The sequence below is a fragment of the Oncorhynchus nerka genome, linkage group LG4 (genome assembly GCF_034236695.1).
Source record: "Oncorhynchus nerka isolate Pitt River linkage group LG4, Oner_Uvic_2.0, whole genome shotgun sequence".
Classification (NCBI taxonomy): Eukaryota; Metazoa; Chordata; class Actinopteri; order Salmoniformes; family Salmonidae; genus Oncorhynchus; species Oncorhynchus nerka.
Window position 1 is genome coordinate 52,182,920 of NC_088399.1, and position 15,747 is coordinate 52,198,666.

Here is a 15,747-nt window from a genome sequence, read left to right on the forward strand (position 1 = left end):
GACCCAGATAGCTGTTTATAATGGGGCGTTTTTTGGGATTGCGTGAACAATAACCGTACTTGTTTGATGGCGGGGTTGTGTTCCAAACAGAACAACTACAAGTGTGCTTGCTATAGTTTCTCAACGGCATAGCTAGGAGAGCTAAAAAAAAAACCCACATAGTTGAATACTCTTCTTTGAGTCATTAAAGTGCATTGCGGATAAGAAAAGACACGTACGTCTATGAATGTGTAGCCGATCTGTTTGTGGACCCTAAAACATTTGGTATAAATATTAGTTCAGTTCAGTAGCAGTGGTTTTAATTGTTCGTACAGACAGAAAATGCCTGTATGAAGGAAATGTGACATGTCAAACTGCTATTATGGAATGAAAGTCCTAGTCCACATTGAACCACAGCCAGTGGATGTGTCCTGGCAGTTTTGTTGTTTTGATGTTGTCATTTGTTGCTGATACGGTAAGTACGTATTTGTTGCATAAGAAATATAAGGAAAGCTATTACTGCCACCTGTACAGGCTAGTCATCCTTTGCATGGTAGACTATCCATTGGCTGCTTTTATTTATCGCTCTAACCACTAGTTGCTCCGTTTTCATGTGCCACCCTGTTTCTTTCCCCTCTCTCTCTCTCTAGGTACTACTTCCCTGGCTGGTATAAGAACCGAGTCTCCTGTGCCCACCGCTATGGGGTCAACAAAGGGCTGGAGAGCCCCGTCTTAGACGACACCGTCATGTCCTACCTCTTTGCTCAGGTTAGTCTCGACTTTGGCATTATTTTTGCCTGGTTTGTTTTCAGTCTGGTAGAGTGAAATTCAAGAGAGCAAGATGTAAATTCATAAAGAGTCTCAGGGTAGGAGTGCTAATCTAGGTTCAGCTTTAAATTAATCGGCTCTTCTACTCAGGGTTGCTGTGTAAATATGGGCTCTGACCAGACCACAGGCTATATTTGGGGTAATGGTCTCTATAAGCAAAGCACCTATCAGCAAGGCTTATAGAGCTTGTGTTGTGTAAATCATTGCTTAATCCACCCATTGGGTGGAAGGGTGGTAGGGTACTGAAGAAAGGGGAAGTGATATTGGGAGGCAGGGTGAGAGGCACAGTGGTGTTTTTTTTGTGTGTGTATGTGTGTGCGCTATCTCACGTTTTAACAATGTTTATGTGAAGATTTGTGAACCAGGGGGCCCTTTTGATCTACGCTTATCCTTTTGACTTTATCTACGCTTATCCTTTTCACTTTACTATGAGAGAATATGCTGTCATTTAAAGGGGCAATGCGCAATTGCTGCATCCCAATACATTCATTGATTCTTGAAGAATATAACTTAGAGATGCCTCATGAGCTTAGTTAAACTTCCATACATGAGAACCCAAAATATTAGCTTGTTTTACCCAATGTTTGTAAAAATGTCAAATGTAAATAAACACGGTATAGCTTCAAAATATGCTTAACTATAATTCTGATGACCTTGGATAGGCAGTCCTTGCATCAATTACACTGTCTATGAATTTAAGTGGTTACATTTCACCTGGCCTTTTTTTTTTTTACCAGAACAGAGGTGGGATGTGCGTTATCTTTTCAACTGCGGATTTCCCCTTAAGTCTGTAGTGTGTCGTGTTTTTGGCTATGCCGGATTAAGTGATATGACATGCTATTCTATAAAATCCTTTCTCTGTAATTAATATTACCTGATTGAGCTAATCATGTAAATGTGATTAACTAGAAAATCGGGGCACCACAAAAGAGTGTTTATAGAGCTGTTATCTTCCGAATAAACTCTTAAAGACCTAGTAATATTTATCATCAATAGCAGTCAATATTAATCGTCACCTTATTTCAGTCTCATCTGAAAGTTGCAATTTCTTGGTTCACGAACCCTGGCTAACAAGTTGAATCAGCAATACAAAATTGGGTTTAATTATTTATTTACTAAATACCTAACTAATCACACAGAATTACATATACACAGAATGCAAATGATGTCATACAGAAAACGCCCCTGGTGGACGGAGCCGATATAACGGCTGGTTACACAAAGGAAAGGGTGTTGGGTTTGAGTGAAAGAGCGGGAAGACTGAGGAACAAAGGGAGAAGCCATGCTATCGTAAATACAGTATCTTATGCATTCTAAATTACCGCCCATTTGGAAAAGGAAAATGCAATAAATATTTACTCTGATCTGCGCTTCGGTAGGTTGGTCCTGATGCTGGCGGTGTTGGCCAACAGAGATCTTCCTGTCCTCGGAAGAATGTCCGAGGCGGTAAATTGGATACGTTGTCGTATCGTCGTTGTGTGTTAGGCTGGATACGTCGTCCGTCCTTTCCTAGCCCACGTTTACAGCGGCCGCTGCTAACTCAACAGGCTAGGAGGTATCACTTCTGTAGTGAATAAGAGTTCAATGTTCATACCATTCGCAACCAAAGCTCACGCTGATGTTGGCTTCGTTCTGTAGTTATTATCTGAACCATTCTGACATCGGATCGTCATCCTAATGTACCTGGAACAAGAGGTAAAATTTTTGTCAAGGCTTTATATAGAGGAGGGAGAAGGGTGTGTTTTCATAGTTTTATAGCCCATGTCTCTTTACAGGGGTGGGTCACTGATTGAGCAGAGCTCTAACTTTTTGAAAACACAATTCTCTCATTTGGAAGCTAAAATTATATTTAATCTTTTCACAAATAGTGTCATATTTAAACATTTAAATTGCACAACAATTGCATGTGAATCTGATAACTAGAATGTGTAGACTTTCCCAGATACAGTTTATGTTGTCCTGTCATCAGTCATAATGTCTCAGATGACAACTGAACTTATATCATATTCATTAAGTACCAACGCATATTTCCAGAACCACACGGGGGGACCTAGTGAATGACCTGCAGAGAGCTGGGACCAAAGTAACAAAGCCTACCATCAGTGACACACTACGCCGCCAGGGACTCAAATCCTGCAGTGTCCCCCTGCTTAAGCCAGTACATGTCCAGGCCCGTCTGAAATTAGCTAGAGAGCATTTGGATGATCCAGAAGAAGATTGGGAGAATGTCATATGGTCAGATGAAACCAAAATATAACTTTTTGGTAAAAACTCGTGTTTGGAGGACAAAGAATGCTGAGTTGCATCCAAAGAACACCATACCTACTGTGAAGCATGGATGGGGCCATGTGAGATTTTGAGTGAAAACCTCCTTCCATCAGCAAGGGCATTGAAGATGAAACGTGGCTGAGTCTTTCAGCATGACAATGATCCCAAACACACCACCCGGGCAACGAAGGAGTGGCTTCGTAAGAAGCATTTCAAGGTCCTGGAGTGGCCTAGCCAGTCTCCAGATCTCAACCCCATAGAAAATCTTTGGAGGGAGTTGAAAGTCCGTGTTGCCCAGCAACGGCCCCAAACATCACTGCTCTAGAGGAGATTTGCATGGAGGAATGGGCCAAAATTCCAGCAACAGTGTGTGAAAACCTTGTAAAGACTTACAGAAAACGTTGGACCTCTGTCATTGCCAACAAAGGGTATATAACAAAGTATTGAGAAACTTTTGTTATTGACCAAATACTTATTTTCCACCATAATTTGCAAAAATATTCATTAAAAATCCTACAATTTGATTTTCTGGATTTTTTCCCCCTCATTTTGTCTGTCATAGTTGAAGTGTACCTATGATGAAAATTACAGGCCTCTCATCTTTTTAAGTGGGAGAACTTGCACAATTGGTGGCTGACTAAATACTTTTTTGCTGTTATTTCCTATCATGTGTAGGTGATCCTTTCTAACGCAGCTTTTCTGAAAGGTATTATGTAGTAGAACTGTGTAGGTGCTGCTCTCCACTTTTTGGAGGACCGAGTTTTGAAATCTGTGGAATTAGAGTATGATAGTTAAGGAGATGGAGAACATTTTGCTGTTTTGATTGCAAATATGCAGACGGAGTCGAAAAGAGATCACACAGAAGGCTGTTGTATAAAACACCTGCCCCCGGATTACATCTTCAAACTAAGGGCAAACATGGCATCTGTGACAGAGGGGGAGAAGCGTCCATCCATGTATAAGGGTAAGATAGTCTAGCTAGCTACATTTTTCAGATATGACATGTTTCTAATTTTGTCAGTCATTTTCTTTTTAAGTTAGTGTACTGTTAGCTAGCTAGCTAACATTAGCTGGCTGGCTCCCTAGCTAACGTTACGTGTTTGATCTGTGTAGTAATATTTGTATCTGTTAGCTTGCTAACATTGAACCTTGTTGGTTAGCTACCTGCAGATTCATACATTATGAGTTTAGATTATGGTTCATTGTTTAGCTAGCTACATGTCTAAATGAAAGACTCCACTATGCAAGTAACCATTTCAATAGAATGTTCATGATGTAACTACAACAACTGTTGATAGACGTAGCTGGTAAATTCGCTCTGGCTATCTACTCCGATTTCAGAGCACTCTTGTCTGAGTGTGCCAGAGCGCAGAATAACTGACAAATTTACTAACGCTCAACACCCTTTGAATTTGGCCTGTGTCATGCAGTGTGAGGTGCATGGCCGCGGATGCATGGCACCACAATGGGCCTCAGGATCTTGGCACGGTATCTCTACATTTAAATTGCCATCGATAAAATTCTGTTGTGTCTGTTGTCCATAGCTTATGCCTGCCCATACCATAACCCCACTACCACGATGGGGCACTCTGTTCAAAACGTTGACATCAGCAAACCGCTCGACCACACAATGCCATGTTGAGGCCGGTTGCCAAATTCTCTGAAATTACATTGGAGGTGGCTTATAGTAGAGAAATTAGCTTTACATACTCTGGCAACTGCTCTGGACATTCCTGCAGTCAGCATGCCAATTGCACACTTCCTCAAAACTTGAGACATCAAGTGTGACAAAACTGCACATTTGAGAGTGACCTTCTATTGTTCCCAGCACAAGGTGCACCTGTGTAATGATCATTCTGTTTTATCAACTTCTTGACATGCCACACCTGTCAGGTGGATGGATTATCTTGGCAAATGAGAAATACTCACTAACAGGGATGTAAACAAATTTGTACACAGAATTTGAGAGAAATACGCTTTCTGTGCATGTGGATTTCTGAGCTCTTTTATTTCAGCTCATGAAACATGGGATCAACACTTTTCATGTTCCGTTTATATTTTTGTTCAGTGTAATTGGAAGCTCCCTTAACGGCCAGATCCGGGTACATTTGATACTTTTCAGAACGGCAGAATTTAACTAACTGCTCTACCAAGTCAACAGCCTTCAAAGGGCGAGATGGGTACTATACTAAATCACTATACTTAATCTTAATCAGTAACAAAAAGGTTTTAATTACTGAGTAAACAAAACACAACTTCTGTTCACAGGGAGGCCACTCTCCCCCTTTACTTTCACCTTACTTGTTTTAATCTACCCCAAAGTTTTACTGTATGTACTATCACCAATCTCTGTTGGATATTCACTATTTGCTTCACACTCCTTGTGTATTATTTTGAGATGAATAGGTTTTGTACCCAAATTATAAAATGCATCAGCCAGATACCAATGTTCACCAAATTAAAACTTAGTGGTTTTTTGAGCCAGATACCGCACAAAAACAAAAATGTTGAATGCTAATTTACCCCATTCTGACAGAAGGTTAGACTATTTCAGAATAAGAATGAATAAAGTCTCACAAGATTGAGCGTGTGAGGAGTGTTTGGTCATGCCAACAGATTATCCAAACACAAAATCGGTTCTACCCCAGCTACAATAAAGAATAAGCCCGGTATTGTTACTGGACCTATTGTAAACTGCATGGGTAGTAGTTCCATTGCTCTTGACTCCACTGAATGTAATGATTTTTCTCGTTGTAAAGGTAGCCATTTTGAGGCCAAATATCCCTATGCTTTCTTTGCCTCCAACTCTGGACATTTTCATGAGTTTGCTGCTGCTCACTAGTCAGTGAAGAAAGTGAGTTGGCGCAGAGAGCCCAGGCACCACCGTACATTCTCACCCAATGGCCAAGTGCATGGCATCAGTGTGCTTTTATTCTCCCTACTTTCAAATCCATTACCAGTGCTTGGGGTATGGGTAGGAGCGACAACACGCACTGCAGCACCGTGAGCTGAATTTGATTCCGCTCTCGATGCAGCTTGCACTATCTGTTCCCAGCTGGTGTGTTGATCCACCACGCTGGCCATAGCAGACTTAATAGTGGGTTTCAAACCTGTCACAAATTCCTTCACTAGCATCAAAATTGCCAGCCAGAGCCACATTTTTGTGCCCTATGCTTTTTCTATCCTATCGCTCTTTTGGACCCTGAATAGATTTACTGGTTTTGTTCACATCTAGTCTGAACAGAACCTTCCCTGCAGTGGTTAAGAATCCTTCCCCCGCTACATGTGAGGTTGTTGGATCACATGCCTCGCGGCTGTAAGACCAAGCAGGGTTTTTGATGAGGTGCTAGGAGTTGTGCCAAAATTGCTCTAGGCAGGAGAGAGCAGACAACGGGATCATAAGCGCCCGCATGGAAACCAAAAATTCAACCCTCTTTTCTAATGAAGCTGACGAATTCCTGACCCTATTTAACTTCTTTCATTACGCAATGCATTTCCTCAATACTTGGCAGCTGGTACGAACCAGGCTCACCTCTCTATGGTTTCCAGTCCAATCCAGCCCAGGACTACTATGTTGGATTTGATTTGTATTATTTTCCAGAGCCTTCGAGGTCCTGGTTCTGTTGATTTCAAAATGTTTCTCTAGTCGCCTCATACTACTCGCCTGCACAAGCTGACTCTCTATCTTTAATATGAGATTTAGCGGTTCTACCTTGCTGTTGATAAAACAACGCCATCAAAACGTGTGTATATTGCACTTGCGATTTGTCCTTGACGTCATTGTGCCGTGCCATACCACCACATCTCTAGTTGATTGGAATTTTCAGTCAGCAGGGAAATGCTGACCAATTGATTCCAATTTGCACAATTTTCACCATACCGAATTGGTAAATTCTTTGCGCGCCTCTTTCAGCACACCCATGGCTTTACAAAATGTTTCCTCTTCTATTCCACCTTTTACAGAAGTGTCAGAACCCACAGATGCCATTTTCAATGGTTATTATTTCTCTGCCTCTCCCGACGGGATCTACGGTGTTTAGATGATCTCACCCACTATTTACGGGGTACGTGCTTAATAAATTTGTCACTGGACCTGATATCTTGTGTTGAGAACGACATTGAAGTGTCTGCAAATTTACTATTGGAGAATCCAGGAGACATAAGGTCTTTTTATACCAGTGTCACTCCTCAAGTATCACTGTTGTTGACAACACAAGTTATATTTTTTGCTACACAATCGGTCTCTATTATTAGCACCAATAGACCACAAACCAACCTCCTGACTTACAGCATCTCCACAGCCAATACACACAGATCCCTTACAAATAACGTCTTCATACTGCTATACACAGAGGTGGGCTTTCTCCAGAACCTTCTAACACTATACACATTACTACTTACTGACAACGCCTCCTCCTAGATTGGATGCTATTAACAGGAACCGTCCATGTTCAATGAATTCATGGTACCCAAGAAGATTCTTTCAACATGAACTCCTTCTCTTACAATCAAACGTACTGGTATAAAAATGACACTTTATCCATACAACGAACAGACAATGACACACAAAAAGACAAACATTCATTTAAAAAAGTTCATTTAGGCCACAAACCTCAAAAATGTCAATCATCCACTAGGGAAAACATATAAATAGTCATCTAGGCCGGGGGGGGGGGGGGGGTCGGCAGGGGGGACTCAGTCCGGTTTTAAACGTACTCTTGAAAGCTGTAATAGTAGAACGCACAAGGTGCAATTTTGAAATTGGGTAGTGCTTCATCAGTACCTCTTGTCATGTTAGTCAATGGCAAACCTTACAGAGCTATTTATAACTTGTCAGAAATGTCCAGATCATCTAGCCCAAGTCGGCTAACATTTTTTACTTAGGTTTTTTAGCCCATAGATATTGTTGTAATGTATTCACATGAATACACATTAGACATGGCAAAATGTATAGAATTGCAATAAAATTTGCTTTAAAACTCTCTTTACCCCGCATGACAAAATGTGTAGAATTGCAGGAAATGAGCTTTAAACATGCAACATTCTCTCCACCAACAAGAAGGGTGTGAACAGTTGTGTATCATGAACAGAGCTTGTCTCAATAGAAATAGATGTGGCTTGCGGGGAGGGGGGTGTTCCCCAATGCTGGAAGCGGGGCCCCGAGTGAAAAGGTTTGGGAACCCCTGATCTAAGCCTCAGACTTCAAATGACATAGTGATCCAGTAGGGGACGCTCAAATGAAAATAGTCATCTAGGCCACAAACCTAAACAAAAATGACAATCATCCACGTCAAGACAGTGGGACTAATGAATAAATCCAGGCTTTCGAAGTCCATTTCCCAAAATTCATATTCTGCCTACGACCCCCCCCCCCCCCACCAAGATGTCAGAATGAGTGGAATGGTTCTAGGAACTTTGCATACCTCGTTTTTGTGTGCCGTCTCCTGTTCCACTGATTCAGACTCGTTAGTCCAACTGTAAATCATGGTGAATCCTACTGACAACGCCAATTGTTAGGTTCTAAGTTTCTGGGACAAATTCCCGTCGGACTCCAAAGAAAGCTACATTTAATTAAACCACACTGGGTCATACAGCTGCAAAAGACAAGTTACAGAATCTCAGAACATATATTTATCACCTCTGTTTTCCCGGACAAGCCCTCCCCCTCCTGAGTTTAGGAGGTACAATGAATCTCTGGCTAGGGAGGTGGTGTTATCATCCCAGCCCGAGTCCAGAACCTTTGGTACTCTTCCACGCGTCTCCCGGTCTTCTTATCAGTAGGGAGTATACATTCTTGCACCTTGCCACAGTCCATTCTTAATTATCCTCTCATACACGGAGGGCTATTTCAGAAAAAGCAATATATTCATGGATACCATGATGCAAATCATAATGAGTGAATATAATATAACACAGTTAAGCTATAAGACAGTGTCACAGGGCAGGTGTTCGCAATCTATTATCTCTACCATTTGACTCTTGTCTCACAGGGGCATCTATCAAACCCATAACATGTTATTCACTATTGCTAGGATGCTTATATGATTATAAACATACTAAAACATGCTCAAGTCAATTAGTCACTTTCCGACAGTAGTTTAGGACAAGTTAGGCCCTGGGTTGCTGTAAGGAAAGGGGTGTTGACTCTTTAGTACACATTCTGAGAACTGAGGTACCTGGTTTCCACGTATCTTTGAAAGTTGGGTAATGTTCCTCAAGATGTTCTGTCTGGTTAGTGCATTAGTTATCTAGTCGAGGCCGGTGTCTGTGGTTTTAGTTGATGTTATCCACGTAGAATTTAGAAAGTGAAACTACTGGCTAGGGTTTTAATAACCGTGAGGGCCCATGGGGACAGAGAGAGGCATGACACTGATAGGGCTGAATAACTACAGATTTGAGGCTTGAACAACTGCTTTGTGCCTAATCAGATGGTCTATCTGCCGTTTCTCTTCTCTCATGTCATGTCAACGTTATCCCTCTCCCCCTTTTTTTTCATACTCTTCTCCCCTTTTCTGTTTCCACCTTATGCCACCTGTACCCTGTATCTCCCTGCCTATTTACTTCCTCTGCCACTTCTTCCTTTCTGGCTTGTACCTCCCTCCCTCCCTCAGTGGCGTAGTGACTTTGTGGATGGCTGGGTCAGTATCCCAGTAAACCATGAGGCCCAGGAGGAGTGTCTTGGCATGGCTGTGTTGGATATGATGAGGATGGCTAAGGAGAGCAGCCAGGCTCCTGTGGACATCTTCAACGACACCAGGCGAGTACACTGGAGGAAGATGGAGCATATTGAACCTCAAAGCAAAGAAAAATGTATTAGGAATCGTTTGGTAAACAAAGTTCACAACGGTCAAACCAGGTGGATTGCATAGCCTCCGCTGTGGTCACTAAAGATATAGGGATGTTAACCCTGTGTCCTGGCTAAAATGTTAACCTGACATTTTGTATTTCCTTCTTGGCCACCTAATCATCCCTAAATCCCTAGCTTCCAATTGGCTTATTCAGTTGCACCCCTCTCGCCTGCAACTCTTCCCCTGAGGTGTTGCTGTAAGAGAGGAATGTACTGGGTGAACACTTAACTTGCACGTTTTGGCATATGCCATATGGTATAATGATGGCGCTCCCTCTTTTCTAGAGGTTTTCGGATCTACCCAATTACCTGAGATCCGACCAACATTGTGTAGTTAACCCCTTGGATCCCAGGTTGGATCTCGCTCGGTGGCCACATACCTCAGATCTGTGTGAAAATAGGTGAAATACCAACCGGATCCGAAATGATATCTTTGAGTTTTGTTCCTAAACCATATAAATGCTCATTTCAAACATTTGCATTTTATTCTCTTAACGCTAGAACCGCCATAGGCCAACGGCCACTGACGTTTGATTTTGTACTGTATATTAAAATAACCCCCCCCCCCCACAAAAAACACCATGTCCTGTTCCTCGCCTGACTTTTCCTAAATGTTTGTATTTTACACTGCTCACTTGTCAGAATTTTGAAATCCCAAACAGAAAAGTGTATAGAGCCTTTTTACCCATTCATTTACCTGTACATTTTTTTCTCACACTTATTCCCAATTCATTCCACCAAGACAATGTGCTGTAGGACGTTGGTACCTAGCCAGGCGCTAATGCCTCTCTCTCACTCACTCACTCACTCACTCACTCACTCACTCACTCACTCACTCACTCACTCACTCACTCACTCACTCACTCACTCACTCACTCACTCACTCACTGAATGAATGACAAATGAATGAATGGGCAATAATTATGCAAGTTACTTCACAATCAAATTTAAATGAGGCCTAACTGAATGATGAGGATGAAGAGGTTGATTTAATTCAGAACAATAGTGGTGTAATTGATGAGTTTGTTATGCCTATTTATCAGTGTTGGCTTATGTTAATAATTTGACCACGCACCTTGCAGGTTGATACATTCTCATTTACGTTTTACTTTGTAAAATTAAGCTGTTATGGTACTGTTTTATTGACTAGGACTCTATTACTAATCAAATGTATTGTACAGGAAATGAAAACATGCTGTGTGTTGCAGTAGTCCTTTAGAATAAAGCAAAACATATCCTTGACTCGATCCAAGTTGATGAGCGGGAAACAAACAATGCCAGTCAGCCTGCACAGCCGGCACATCCAAACTACACCTAAACTACACTACACAAAACGAATTTAACACGTAGTAAGAGTTAGCCTATAGACCAGATTAAATTGACAATAATCTGATGAGTGACAATATTAGGCCTATCGGTACTCAAATTGTACATGAAGAGATGGGCGCATCTTGTAATTGACAGATGCAGGGAAAGGAGCATTGCTTTATCAAATCCTTCTTCGGTCACATGCAGGTAAAACATTTTGACGTAGTATCTGAAAGAGCATATTCTGCAGTTTCTGTGACACTTTGTCAAAAACTCCAAATTCAAGAGGTGCAGCTATTTTTCCAAATGTCACTTTTTAGAAGACTAACCGTGCTGTCCATGCATTCAGCACATGACCTGCATTCAGCACATGACCCAGCGGAATTATGTTTTTAGATTTTTCTATTCATTTTCAAATGAATTACATATGAAAAGCTGAAATGGATAGATTTTTTTTAACCAAATGTATGTCCTAAATAAAAAAGCATTATGTTTTGGGCAAATCCAACAACACATCACTGAGTACCACTCTTCATATTTTCAAGCATGATGGTGGCTGCATCATGTTATGGGTTTGCTTTTCATCTGTAAGGATTGGGATTTTTTGATGATGAAAAATAAATGGAGTAGAGCTAGGCGCAGGCAAAATCCTAGAGGAAAACCTGGTTGTCTGCTTTCCAACAGAAATTAGGAGATAAATTAACTGGCCTTTCAGCAGGACAGTAACCTAAAACACAAGGCCAAATATACACTGGAGTTGCTTAGCAAGATTTACCTCCTGAGTGGCCTAGTTACAGTTTTGACTTAAATCTATGGCAAGACTGTCAAGCAATGATCAACAACCAACTTGACAAAGCTTGAAGAATAAAATAAAAAAAAATAGTGGGCAAATATTATACAATCCAGGTGTGCAAAGCTCTTAGAGACTTACCCAGAAAGACTCACAGCTGTAATCACTGCCAAAGGTGATTCTAACATTGACTCAGGGTTGTGAATATTTATGAAAATGTGAGAGTTCTGTATTTAATTTTCAATAAATATGCAAATACTTCTAAAAACATGTTTTCACTTTGTTGTTATGGGTATTGTGTGTAGATGGGTAAGATTAAACAAATACATATTAAATCAATTTCAAATTCAGGCTTTAACATAACAAAATGTGGAATAAGTAAAGTATGAATATTTTCTGAAGGCACTGGTCATGCAAATCAATGAACATATAAACTCTTAGTGTGTGTGAGATTATCAGTATTGAAGACGTGTTCATGACATCCTATACAGAACATAATAAACCCATGTCATTAAATATTTCATGACACACGGTGTCCGTACTCACCCGGGCCTCCTTTTCTCACTCCATCACACCACACCTCCCTCTCTTAAAACATGATATTGTATCACATAATTCATATTTTGGCTGCTATTGATACTAGTATTTAATGCACCCAATTGTAACTAAACCAATCCCATTCTGTCCCCCCCCCACAGCTATAAGTCATTCCTGCCCAAGGACATACGTGCCCGTATCCAGGAGTACCACTTTGTGACCCGGAAGAGGATCCGCCATCGCTTCAAGAAGTTCATCCAGCAGTTCTGCCAGTGTAATGCCACCGCTCGCGATCTCAAGCTCAAATACCTGGCAAATCTGGAGATGCTGCAGCCAGCCCTCTACTCCGAGTGCTTCCGGGTCACAGAGTCCTCGGCTGGAGAGGTCACCATCGTCGTCACGGGTAACAATGGAATTCAGTGGTCCCAGGGGAAGGATATGGAGATAGAAAAGGTAGGGAGAAGTAGCATTCTCTTCTCTTTCTCTTGTTTCTTGTCCACTTATTGTCCTTTCTTTCTATTCTTCTCTTCTTGGAAACGGCATATGCCGTGCTGAAACGACCACAAAATGGCTATGATTAGTTATGTGTTTCAATTGTCTCATGCAATCATTTCATAGTTTCATAGAGAGTAAGCGGAAGGGCGTTTGAATGTTGTGCATTCAGGATTGCTGCTACTGTATGTGACTTCTCTTTCTTGCTCACTATCTCTCTCTCCCCCGGTGTCTCTCAGGGTTTCCAGACGTACTGTGATTTCCCCGAGGTTATAGACATCAGCATTAAGCAGGCCAACAAGGGCGGCGCTATCGAGAGTCGTATCGTCACCATCAACAGACAGGACCATCAGACTCTGGTACGACCACCCTGCTAACCTAACTCATAGAGGGACAAGATGAACATATTGAACACCTTTCTAATATTGAGTTGAAAACCCCCCCTTTGTCCTCAGAACATCCTCAATTCGTTGGGGCATAGACTCTACAAGGTGTCGAAAGCATTCCACAGGGATGATGGCCTATGTTGACTCAAATGATTCCCACAGTTGTCAAGTTGGCAGGATGTCCGTCGGACCATTCTTGATGCACACGGGAAACTGTTGTATGTGGAAAAACCCAGCAGTGTTGCAGTCCTTGACACAAACTGGTGTGCCTGGCACCTACCACCCTCCCCCCTTCAAAGGCACTTTAATCTTTTTGTCTTTTCCATTCACCCTCTAAATGGCACTAATACACAATCCATGTCTCAGTTAACTCGAGGCTTAAAAATCCTTCTCTAATCTGTCCCCTCCCTTTCATCTACACTGATTTGAAGTGGATTTAACAAGTGACATCAATAATAGATCATAGCTTTCACCTGAATTTATCTGATCGGTCTATGTCATGGAAAGATTTGTACACTCAGTTTATAAACTCAGCAAAAAAAGAAATGTCCCTTTTTCAGGACCCTGTCCTTAAAAGATCATTTGTAAAAATCCAAATAACTTCACAGATCTTCATTGTAAAGGGTTTAAACACTGTTTCCCATGCTTGTTATGAACAATTAATGAACATGCACCTGTGGTAATGGTCGTTAAGCCACTAACAGCTTATAGACAGTAGGCAATTAAGGTCACAGTTATGAAAACTTAGGACTCTAAAGAGAAAGATGCCCAGGGTCCCTGCTCATCTGCGTGAATGTGCCTTAGGCATGCTGCAAGGTGGCATGAGGACTGCAGATGTGGCGAGGGCAATAAATTGCAATGTGAGACGCCTTAGACAGTGCTACAGAGAGACAGGACAGCTGATCGTCCTCGCAGTGGCAGACCACGTGTAACACCTGCACCGGATCGGTACATCCGAACATCACACCTGCTGGTCAGGTACAGGATGGCAACAACAACTGCCCGAGTTACACCAGGAACGCACAATCCCTCCATCAGTGTTCAGACTGTCCCCAATAGGTTGAGAGAGGCTGGACTGAGGGCTTGTAGGCCTGTTGTCTGGTGAGGAGGACCTGCCTTACATCACCGGCAACAACGTCGCCTACGGGCACAAATCCACCGTCGCTGGACCAGACAGGACTGGCAAAAAGTGCTCTTCACTGACGAGTCACTGTTTTGTCTCGGATTCACATTTATCGTTGAAGGAATGAGCGTTACACCGAGGCCTGTACTCTGGAGCAGGATCGATTTGGAGGTGGAGGGTTCGTCATGGTCTGGGGCGGCGTGTCACAGCATCATCGGACTGAGCTTGTTGTCATTGCAGGAAATCTCAACGCTGTGCATTACAGGGAAGACATCATCCTCCCTCATGTGGTACCCTTCCTGCAGGCTCATCCTGACATGACCCTCCAGCATGACAACGTCACCAGCCATACTGCTCGTTCTGTGCGTGATTTCCTGCAAGACAGGAATGTCAGTGTTCTGCCATGGCCAGCGAAGAGCCCAGATCTCAATCCCATTGAGCACCTCTGGGACCTGTTGGATCAGAGGGTGAGGGCTAGGGCCATTCCTTGGTGGAAGAGTGGGGTAACATCTCTCAGCAAGAACTGGCAAATCTGGTGCAGTCCATGAGGAGGAGATGCACTGCAGTACTTAGTAAATCAAATCAAATCAAATTGTATTTGTCACATACACATGGTTAGCAGATGTTAGTGCGAGTGTAGCGAAATGCTTGTGCTTCTAGTTCCGACAATACAGTAATAACCAACAAGTAATCTAGCTAACAATTCCAAAACTACTACCTTATAGACACAAGTGTAAGGGGATAAAGAATATGTACATAAAGATATATGAATGAGTGATGGTACAGAGCGGCATAGGCAAGATACAGTAGATGGTATTGAGTGCAGTATATACATATGAGATGAGTATGTAAACAAAGTGGCATAGATAAAGTGGCTAGTGATACATGTATTACATAAGGATGCAGTAGATGATATAGAGTACAGTATATACGTATACATATGAGATGAATAATGTAGGGTATGTAAACATTATATTAGGTAGCATTGTTTAAAGTGGCTAGTGATATATTTTACATCATTTCCCATCAATTCCCATTATTAAAGTGGCTGGAGTTGAGTCAGTGTGTTGGCAGCAGCCACTCAATGTTAGTGGTGGCTGTTTAACAGTCTGATGGCCTTGAGATAGAAGCTGTTTTTCAGTCTCTCGGTCCCAGCTTTGATGCACCTGTACTGACCTCGCCTTCTGGA

At 42.0% G+C, this 15,747-nt stretch overlaps 1 protein-coding gene across 4 annotated transcripts in view; it reads left to right on the forward strand.

The window, feature by feature from the left end:
• LOC115105905 (tyrosine-protein kinase JAK2-like) overlaps window positions 1–15,747 on the forward strand; it is a 79,647-nt gene that overhangs the window by 42,871 nt on the left and 21,029 nt on the right. For 3 of the 4 annotated variants that reach the window (XM_029628397.2, XM_029628406.2, XM_065017648.1), the window contains 4 exons: window positions 630–747; window positions 9,687–9,832; window positions 12,719–13,010; window positions 13,289–13,408. In XM_029628397.2, coding sequence (XP_029484257.1) covers window positions 630–747; window positions 9,687–9,832; window positions 12,719–13,010; window positions 13,289–13,408 — 676 coding nt within the window. Of the gene's footprint in view, window positions 1–629; window positions 748–7,065; window positions 7,140–9,686; window positions 9,833–12,718; window positions 13,011–13,288; window positions 13,409–15,747 lie in introns of those variants that run through there. The other variant, XM_029628415.2, reaches the window with a different exon arrangement.